Source organism: Phyllostomus hastatus, unplaced genomic scaffold (genome assembly GCF_019186645.2).
Source record: "Phyllostomus hastatus isolate PE091 unplaced genomic scaffold, TTU_PhHast_1.1 phas_scaffold_21, whole genome shotgun sequence".
NCBI lineage: Eukaryota > Metazoa > Chordata > Mammalia > Chiroptera > Phyllostomidae > Phyllostomus > Phyllostomus hastatus.
In genome coordinates, this window is record NW_025334017.1 from 19,260,541 (window position 1) to 19,271,200 (window position 10,660).

A 10,660-nucleotide genomic window follows, 5' to 3' on the forward strand; every position below is an offset into this window, starting at 1 on the left:
AAATAAATAAAATATTTTAAAGCGCACACACACACACACAAAGATTGTTCTTAATGAGAGCACTCCATGTAGGCAGGGGTACAAAGAAAAAGGTCCTCAAGAATTGTTTAGAAGAATATAAACTATTACAAAAGTTTGAAAAGCAAATTGGTAGTGAAGTATTGAGAAACTAAAATTCATCCTCCTTAACCCAACTTGAGAATTCTGGGAAATTTCACCTCTTAGAATCTACCCAAACACTTTCCTGTTTTCAAGGCCCAAACATCTCAATATGGAACATACCTTTCCAAGTTCCACCGCCCACATCTCCCAGATATTTGCCACTTTATCAGTACAAAACTGCCTGTTTTCTACACATATGCCTGCACTTCCATGCCTCTGAGCATTTCCTGTTCTTCCTCTTCTCACGGAGCCCTTCGCCACTTTCTTGGTTTGACTGGCTTTGCTCACTCCTATAGAATCAGCTGGGGGGTCAGAGGGTCTTTTCTACTCACCATCCAGGCTGAGTGAGTTTCCTTTCTCCATGTTTCCATAACACTTGGTACATATTTTGTCCAGATAATTTACACATTTATTTACATATTTATGTATCTATTTATATGTGTGCGTTTCTTGCTTTCTCTCTTTATAGCCCCTATATGGGTGATTTTCATTGGAGAGCAATTCTGTCCCTCAGGGGACATTTGGCAATGTCCAGAGACACTTCTGGTTGTCACAACCTGGAGGAAACTAGAGATCTTGCCAAGTATCCTACAGTGTACAGGTAAGCCCCCCTGAAAGAACTATACAGCCTCAAATGCCTCAGTGCCAGTGGTGAGAAACCCTGTCCTACACCTAGCTTCCCTCTAGCATGGCACACAAAAAGGATGCCCCTCCACCCCAAACAAACAACACACACAGTGGTAAAATGATCTTTTTAAACCCAATTTATTATTCCATATAATGGGTATAATAATATCTACACCAGAAGTTTGCAAGGAAGATTAAAAGAGACAACATATCAACAAAGCCTAATACAAAGGTAATACTCCATCATTATTAGTTTATATTAATAATAAAGTGCACAAATCAAATACAGACCTAGAATGTTTTGGTGCTGAAATGAATCTCAAAGACTCCGTAGTCAGACCCTTTCATGTTATAGCCAAGGAGCTCCAATCTCTAAAGGCTAACGATCTACCTAAGTCATTGGCCTCACACTTCAGTTTCCAGTGCAGTGGCAAACCCCATTTTAAATGCATGCATAAGAAAGCCATTGTAAACTGACTCTTTCGTAAGACAATTATTCTGAGGGGTTTGGCTTATAATTTTCATATGTATGTATAAAATTTTCTTTAAAACAGAGTATGAACAGAACAATGAGACAGTTGAATAATGTTACCAGAAGTTTCACAGGGATTTATTTTAAAATTACTTTTAGGAATTTATGCAAAAATAGGCAAATGTATTAAATCACAAAGTTAAACAAATACATTCTTTCAATTGCAGGAGAGACATAGTCAGAATCCAGAATAACTTAAATAGTTTGTCTTAATATATCATACCTCAGTCCCTCACATATTAACAGTCTTTCTGGAATCTATGCTAAAAACCAACTACCTTACACTGATTCAGTTTGTCTTCCCTGCCCAATTGCTACTACATACAATGAAATTTCTTCACAAAATATAATTCAGAGGCACCACCTGACCTGAGATCTCAGATTCTAATGTTATGGTTTTTAATATGAACACAAGTATAACCAGAATTTAAACAAATTGTGGCAAATAAATTAAAACATTTAGATTTTAACATCTAAGGGCTTTATTAGGTGTTTCTTATACAGTCATCTGGTATGTTTAAAGAGTGAGCAATCATGTAAAAGGAAATATGGTCATAACTGATTGAAGTAATAAAATCCTGAAACTAAATAACATCTCATAATTCATTGCACAGCATATATTAGATTTCATTACATCAGTATATAGCCTAGTAGTAAATTCTCCTGATGGCCGTAAACCTCTAAGGTGTTGTCATCCTGAAAAATGAAGGGGAGGGAGTTGGTGAGGGTACAGAGTGGGTAAATCTTCAATAGTGTGGTGCACCTTGAAGTTGTAAAGTTGCAGCGCATCGCCACCTACTGGCAGAATTTAGTACCTTATTTCAATAAAGGAACCTTTTCCCCGTATTTTCCAGTTCTTGTCTCATTGACCCTTTAACTGTTAGTATCTGATACTGCAGTTCCTAAAATTTATGCCACCCAAATGAGTAAACCCATTTGCACTTCACTCACCAGGCTTTCAAGTATTTGGTTAGTATAGTCTTTATGTTAAACTAGCTTTTAAATTCTAAATTCTTTGGTTATTTTCAAAGCCACACATAAGTCTATATTAACACCATCCTGTTTATGAATACAGGATTATTATGGCTATAGTAACTTTGGGTTTTAGCTAAGTTTTTATTCTTCTTATTAAACTTTTTAGCAAGTCAGAATAGTGCTTACTGTGTGCCAGGAACTGTTCTACGTGCCTGACATATAAGGAAGTCAGTTAATTTTCAAAACAACCCAGTAAAGCAGGTTCTATCATTAGCCTTGCTTTAGAGCTGAGGAAACTGAAGCACAGAGATTTTAAACCATACTACCAAAGTTACCCAATAAGCCCTAGCCAGTGTGGCTCAGTTGGTTTGAGCATCATCCCAAGACTGAAAGGTCGTGTGTTCGATTCCCAGTCAGGGCACATACCTAGGTGGCACATTCCATCCCCGGTCGGGGCACGTATGATCCCCAGTCCGGGCGTGTACAGGAAGCAACCAACTGATGTCTCTCTCTTTCTCTCTCTCTCTAAAAAGCAATAAAAAATTCCTCAGGTGAGGATTAAAAAAAATTAAAGTTACCCAATCAATGAATAAATTGGCTGTGAATCACTCTATTATTCTGTCTACACAGGATGATAAGCCAAAAAGGTTATATGAACATAACAGTAATCTTCAATGTATGAGGTTCAAGTTTATTTGAAAATGTCTGAGGAACCTGGAAAACTGAAACACTGAGCAGTGCCTGTCTGTCTGAGAATGCCTCTCAGTTACTGAGTTACATCTAATGGGGAAGCATCCTGACACACATTTACTCATCAGCTGACCCTTATGGAAGAAACAGTCCCTCACAAAGATGTCCCTTAACACTGGCATCCACCACTGTCTCTGTTTCTCTGTGACTTGCAGTACTGCTCCAACCGTAAGACTCAAATGCATTCAAAGTTGAACCACAAATCTTACAAAACATTAAGCATGTTGAAGAACTGCTTTTACCGTTACCCAAACCTTTATCAAATGAGGACCTAGGCAACTCAGACCAGACCAAAAAACCTCCCAAAACCAAGATTTCCAAATACGTGCTTCATAAAATAATCTCAATATCAAAGAGAAGGGAGGCTCTTAGGAAATTTAATGAACTACTCTAATATTTCAGCCAGTTTTTAAGACATTATATTTATGTTGCAAAACTCCAATGTAAATAAATGTCTGTCAACATATTTCATTTTGTGAAAACATACCAAATGTACATAATTTCTTTTTAGCTTTAGGAACTTTAACTAACACAAACTGTTTTTCACGCTCTGCTGTTTCCTTCTCTGAGGGAAGACCCTACCGCGCCCAGCAGGTGCCGGCAGGACACTGTGCAGGCTGTAGGTCCCCCAGGTCCTCCCCCTGTCACTGTGGTTCGTGCTCTCGCTTGCACCAAAGGAAGCGTTTCAGAGTTTAAGGGTGGGGATGATGACATCACTGAATGGTTTTAATTTATATTTTAAAAAATTACCCTATAACCTTAAAACTTTTAACTATTATAAGTATCCAACCATTACAATATACTTTATAACAATCATTTCTAAAGTAGAAAAGTCACTGGGATGTGGGAAGAAAATATAACATCTTTATATTTTTGTCTATTTTTCTAATGCCTAGTTTTTGTTTTCTAATATACATAATTTTAAAGGATAGGATGCAAAGTCAATTATCTTTTGAAAGCAGTGGTTGAAGAGGGCTGTTTCTCAGTCCTGTCACACCAGGGACTGAAGAATCCTTTCTCCTTTAATATAGTAACTTTGGAAGTCAGAGCCAGTCTGCTCAAGTGCTATTTCCTTCAGATAAAACAAAATGACTGGTGCCTATTTCTGGCTCCTTCCATTCCTGCCAGTTAGGCCCTGAGGGGGGTTCTAGGTGTCTTGCTAATCAGCAAAGGTGGTATCAAGGTGACTCTCCTACTTGGAAGAGTATTATATCCCTCAGTAAATCAAGAAGTTATCCAACCAGCAAAGGAAACTGATTAAAATGGCTTCAGGAGGCAGTTAAATACTAACTGAAAAACACCTTGTAAGTTTGGAAAGAATTTAACAGATACATAAATTCAGTAGTTATTGAGAATGAGATTTAGAATTCAAACTCCAACAAAAAGTTATAATAGATATTTATTTAAAGTAATATATTTGCAACCCAGATGGTTCTAAATTGTACATTTCAGGTTTAACCGACATTAAAATACTGAGGACAGATGCATCCACACATTCGATTACATGATTATTTCTTTGCCCATTCTTCTTTTTCTTTTCTTTCCCGAATGACCTCTTTCAGATATGGTTCAAGGTAGGGTTTATCCTAAAGAACAAATTAAAAAAAATATCATACACTATCATTACACACAGGTATATCACAAACACTCAATAGGTCTTAAGTAACAAAAGAAAGTCATCAAAATTAATTTCCAACTTAAGAAAAAAATATTCTCAAGCAAAGTAAGAATTGTCTGCTTTTCTAAAATGTAAAACCTGTGAAGATATTGTAATCAGTTGCTTTGGTAGGTTATGAGAGCAAAGTCTGACAAAAGAGATAAAGAAATGAGAGTCTATAAGCTTCTACCTAGTTTTAATGCAGTTTAAGGGTCAAGGGTTTGCTTCCCAGGGTCCTTCCCGGGAGCTGGAGAGCCACTCAATGCGCTCATCTCATGGACACCATGTTTTCACCTGAGCAGGAAGCAGAGTGAAGAGGAAGAACAGCAGCCCGGGAGGCAAAGGACCCCAATTCTAGTCCCGGATCTCTGTTAGAGCCTTGCTTGGTCGTACTGAACAGTCACTTCATCTGTACGGCTCAATGTGCTTGTCTCTAAAGTGGAGTCAACATTCGCTCTATCAACCTCACTGTAGAAATATCTGTCACATTAAGAACTCTAAAGCACTTTGCAAATGAAGGCTTCTGTTTATAATACTCAGTCCTTAATGGCCAATATTGGCAGGTACACAAAAGCTGTTTTACCTCCTCATATTTTGTCCACTGCTCTTTAGGCAAGATCTGCTGCCTCATGGCCAGGTCCAGTGCTCTCTTAATGCGAAACACCCTGTCGTTATACATGTTCTCCGGAAGCCTTCTTATGGCTTCTTTCACGTCGTCATTCACATGTATCGTGTCATCTCGCATTAACCCTAAGATAGATGGCAAGAGAGATTGAATATGTATTTCAAAATTCAGGAATTTCTAGAAAATGAGTATCTTCAAGATTTGGGTAAAATATCGTAAATTACGTATGATAAAACTCAATGTTATTTCATACATAATAGAGGGTTATTAACTGATTATTTTTAAAATGGTGCTGTGAAAACAATATATAAGCTTTATAAAGTCCACTGCCACAAAACTCACATTTTACCTAAAACAAATTTTAAAATATTTAAAATGTCTAGACTATTTTTAAACAAACATCAAATTTTTACAAATCTCTACTTTCAAACTTCATAGAACTTAAATTTTAAATGCTAAGTGGAGAAGTTGGGAAAGGGAGTATATAAGGAAAATGTCCAGCTACCAATTTAAAGAACATAAATTATTTCCACCTCAAACATTTGAGACAATTTCATCCCTCTGTTTTCCAAAACAATAAAAAATAGATATGATTTAACGTTAACAATAAAAGGTGATCTTATTTTAGTATCTTCTAATGTATGCAAGTACAATTAGTTATATTTTGGATTTATAATGACTTTTGCAAAAGAACTACTCTCAGTAAACCATCCCCCTGCTCCCCCAAAAAAGAAAAGAAAAAGGAAACGGAAGAAGAAAGTGCGATACTCACCCAGTTTATTGAATCCTGCAGCGCCATAGTACCATTTTCGAATACCGTCCAGCCACCGGCTTGATGCTGCAGCTGATATTGTTTGTTACACTGTTAGTTGCTACAATTTACTTATTGTACTAAATGAAAATGCCGACAACCAAGCAAACACTACTCTGAGAGTCACCCTGTTAGAGAATGCAAACATAGGAAGGAATCTCCTTTTTAAAGCATATACTCTAGGCCCTAGCTGGGTAGCTCAGTTGATTAGAGCGTTGGCACCATATGTCAAGGTTGCAGTTTGAACCCTGGTCAGGGCACATACAGGAATCTAACGATGAATGCACACATGAATGGAACAACAAATCAATGATTCCCTCTCTCTCCCCTTTCCTCTATTTTTTAGAAAAACATATAACCTATATACTGTAGATAAAAATTGCTTATTTCACCTATGAGCAAAAGGGATTGCAGGTAAAAAAAAGTTGGGCAACTCATGGGGAAAAAACAGTAAATTCAAACATCTGATGTCCTCAATATTCACAGGAACAATTATTGCCACTCCAGCCTCTCAAAGTCAAGCATACCATCCCTTTATGTCCCCTCACAATTATCAGAACTAAAGGGGTAGGGTACAGGAAAGGAATTCAAAATTCCTCCATTTCTTGTAGTTTCAGAAATATATTACAGGTAATAAATGTAAATTTTTTAAAGAGAGTTGGGGTTGTATGAAAAGAAGGTGAGGTTTTAGAATAGGCTGGCAGGTCTAAGCGACCCTCATCCTCTAAAATTTTTGCTCTACATTACCTTTTTATTAGTTGGCTACCCTCTTGACAACCCGATGTATTTCTGGGAGCATTTTGATACCATTAGTTAGTCATTTAATAGCAAAAGAAGCCGATTTCCTCCTCCCAAGCACCTAATTTTCTACCAAAGAAATGGATGTTTGAAAGTGGATAAAGAGAAACAGGTAATGTTAAAATTCCTTGGGGAATAGGACTGAGCTTGATGGGCTAACCCCGGTAGTTGCCAAGGGCAACACGATAGTGCCTGATGCTTATAGGAGAGATGTAGTACAGAAGGGGGCATAGAGTAAGTTTAAAATTTCTTTTAAACTTTCATCTAGGGCTAGCCCCTTACCAGGGAAGGAAAGTAAACTCTCCTTTTACTCCAACCCCTCCAGCCCCTACTCCTTATCACATCACAGAGTACAATGCTTCTGTAACTCTCCTTAGTTATTAAACACCATGGATAACACTGCTTCTAGCAAAACGAGTAACACCAAAGAGCCAACAGTCTACACACATACTTGTAGAAAAATCAGTTATTTGTAAGTATATTAAGCAGTGATGGTGATAATGATGAATATTCATTAAACACCCATTATGTGCCAAGCACTGTCCTATTTGCTTTACCCAGATTAACTCGGTTTATTTATATATCACCTCTGTCTCTGCAAAAGGGGAGTAAGTCTTACAGAAGTCATACCATCCAAGATCAAAGCTAGCCAATGATAGAGTTGAGGCCAGGTCTATCTAGTTCCAAACACTGCATACAGGCAGAGTGTGCTCAATATTTGTAAAGTTAAATTAACTAATGAATTTGTAAGTGTCTCCCCCACTCTAAAAAGCTCAATGATATTCAGGTTAAAGAATTTTTCTGGCAATTTGAAGTCTCAATAGCTTCACAATTGCTGGGAGCCGGGAGAAAGGGACCACGTATTTTTAAAAAGCTATGTCAATTTATACCGCCAGAGGGCAGAGATTAGCAGCAACGACATTAAATAAATAAATCAACCAACCAACCAACCAACCCATCCCCCATAAAATTCTATTTGATGTTCACGGTGTTTTAAATATCCCGGTAACGTCTGTATTGCAATCAATAATAAGTATGTTTTAGTGTCCACAATAAATACGAATTTCTTTAAATCTACAGACCTAACTGACGTTCCAAGTAAGGTTAACGAAACTTCCCTGTAACCCTTGTTCAGCTAGCTCTAATTCCCAGTTTGACAAGTGCGAGAGGTGGAGTGCTGACTCCAATCCTACTTCCTCTGGTCACTTTGCCTCAGCTATCAGCGTAAAAGGCGAATATTCCCTTCGTCGCGCTCGAAGGGTCATTTATCGCGTAATGCACACTGACAGCGCTTGGCTCACAGTAAGAACTCAGTTCGTTTTGGCTGAAAGTCGTGCACTAATTATTTCCTTGTGCCCTTGAACTCTTCTAAGGCCAAGCGAAAGGAATGCCAAGCACAGGCAGATGGAACGCCAAGGGTCAGAGCCCCGCGAGCACTTCACCAAGAGCAGTCTGCATCCCAATCCACTAGGCGAGGCTGATATGAGGAGAGCGGAGAAGCAGTGGGGGAGGGTCCTTTAGGCTGGACTGGAGCCGCCCCTTCCCTTAAGCCGCAGAACTGGCCATTCAGGGCAAGGAAAGAGAAGCAAGTGGCTGCGAGAAGGAAAGATCGAGAGCTGCGATACCCACCAGATAGGACAGCGGTGACCTACCTGCAGGCCTGCTCGCCATTTTGACCGGACACTGACGCGTTGCCTACTGGGTAAGTCAAAGAGGGCGCTCTGGGACCAGTGCGCAGGCGCCTCAGCTCCTGTCGCGAGGCACGGGCAGACGCTCGCGCAGGCGCAGTTCTGGCGGCCGATGTTGGATACCTGTCGTGTGTTCCCTTGTTCCTTTCCACCTGGGTCCTTACCTAAGGAGTAGGCCGGGTGTTTTGCGCGCTAGGTTCCAAGAAGCAATTTATGTGACGTGATGGGAAAAACCTTAGGGAAACAATTAGAGCATCGGGACTATATCCTGGGTTCTGTTAGTGGCGACCTGTGAGAGCTTGGGCAGTATTAATTGTGCCCTTGTGGCAAGCAACATGCTAAGCCTATTATGGGCATATTCTCATTTAATTTTCTTATTTAATTCTAATTCTTAAGTACTATGAGTATCCCTATTGGATAGAGGAGGAAACAGGCTCAGAAGGTTAGGACACACAGCTAGGAAAAACGCAGATTCATCTTCCAGAATCTCAGAATCCAGATAAAACTCTAGGACTCCTTGATTCTAGGGCATATGCTACCTCTAGGAGATACTATCCCCTCTCTGGTCTTCAGTTTCTCCAGCTGAAGACCTCCATCAAGCCATGTTATTACAAAGTTAAAGGATAGTTCAGGAAAAAGAAAATATTACTAGATCTAAGATAAATATTGCAGAAATGTGCAAGCAATTAAGGTAAAAGCAAGTACATGTTTAAGGTCTAAGCTCCAATATATTAAGTCTAGGGCATAAAAATCTAGAGACAAAAAGAAATCAAGGGAGTTAGTATGACTGATGCTCATTCAATTATGGTGAACCTTTACCATTGCTACTGTCTTGGTTAGCTAAGGCTGCCCTAACAAAATACCATAGACTGGGTAACTTAAAAAACAGAAATTTATTTTCTGACATTTCTGGAAGCTAGAGGCCCTTCAAGGTGTCAGCACGGTCAGTTTCAGGTGAGAGCTCTTTCGCTGTGGCTGGTAGTGGGCTGTCTTCTGAGTGTGCACACGGCAGGGAGAGAGCAAGCTGTTCTGTTTCTTCTCAGGGAACTAATCACATCATGAGGGCCCCATGGTTAGGACCTCATCTAAACTTATTTTCCAGAGGTCCCATCTCATGCCACCACATTATGCATAGGTTAGCTTTTCAATATATGAATTTTGTTGAAAAATTCAAGGGGACGCAATTCAGACCATAGCAGCTACCCACCAATACGTGCTTTTCTTTGGTCTTAAGATGAGACCTGGGATAGTAGACTCCACCTCATTGTAAGTTCAAAAGGTTAGATTTAATGGTCTTAGTCCATTTCAGTTCTAAAATTCTGTTGCCCTCTCTCTTTTTCTCATTCTCTGTGCCACAATTTCTCACATTAGTCATCCTATACCCGTAACTAGAAATGAACACATACCTAAATGACATTAGTGATCTGAATGATGTGAAGAAATGCAATACATTTGTACATTGGCACATTGCCTTAGAAGTAGTAAACTCTTCTCCCTTCCTCTGTACCTCCTAAATTTCACTGACAAGAGGAAGATCTTGCCAAGGGATCAGATACTCAGGGTTTTCAAAAAACCCAGCTCCTAGAGGCTTTCATTCTAGATTCTGCATGTTTGCTGGTATTCATTAGTGTTGATTCAGAAATGATTTTGGGCTTCCCTCCTGGCACATGATAGAACTGCGCTTCTCTGAACCCTTAAGGCTAGGCATGGCCATGTGATAGTTTGGCCAAGAAAGATGTGAGTTTTTAAGAGCAATTTTCCACATTCCTTTCTCTTCTGTAGACTGACTATGCTCAACATGGTGGAGGTTCCATCAACCTCTATCACTAATGATGTAAAGTAGAGCCTTTTTTGGTCACAAGTTGAACATGAATGCATTAAAAACTTTGGTGGTATTAAATCATTTGAAGTTGTAGGACTATTCAGTACAGCACCACAGCTACCTTTTCTGATATGAATAGGTTGCTAATAAAGGCAATATGAGGTTCTCAGCTATAGAAAGACCTGGCAGGATGCTTCTATGCTTTTTATCCCA

At 39.1% G+C, this 10,660-nt stretch overlaps 1 protein-coding gene across 1 annotated transcript; it reads right to left on the minus strand.

The window, feature by feature from the left end:
• Positions 1-4,427: 4,427 nt before the first annotated feature.
• Positions 4,428-8,660, minus strand: LOC123833068 (cytochrome b-c1 complex subunit 7). The gene is made up of 4 exons (XM_045861091.1): positions 8,590-8,660; positions 6,101-6,172; positions 5,287-5,453; positions 4,428-4,632 (listed from the first exon to the last, which is right to left on the minus strand). The coding sequence occupies exons 1-4, from the start codon at positions 8,606-8,608 to the stop codon at positions 4,555-4,557; spliced, it is 336 nt and encodes a 111-aa protein (XP_045717047.1). The 5' UTR covers positions 8,609-8,660; the 3' UTR covers positions 4,428-4,554.
• Between the last annotated feature and the right edge of the window lie 2,000 nt (positions 8,661-10,660).

Bases quoted from the DNA above. Each gene is read 5' to 3' on its own strand.
- LOC123833068 (XM_045861091.1), bottom strand. The intron at 5,454-6,100 runs GTGAGTATCGCA...CATCTATCTTAG, and splicing joins TGCAGGATTCAATAAACTGG to GGTTAATGCGAGATGACACG. The intron at 4,633-5,286 runs GTAAAACAGCTT...TTTGTTCTTTAG, and splicing joins AGTGGACAAAATATGAGGAG to GATAAACCCTACCTTGAACC.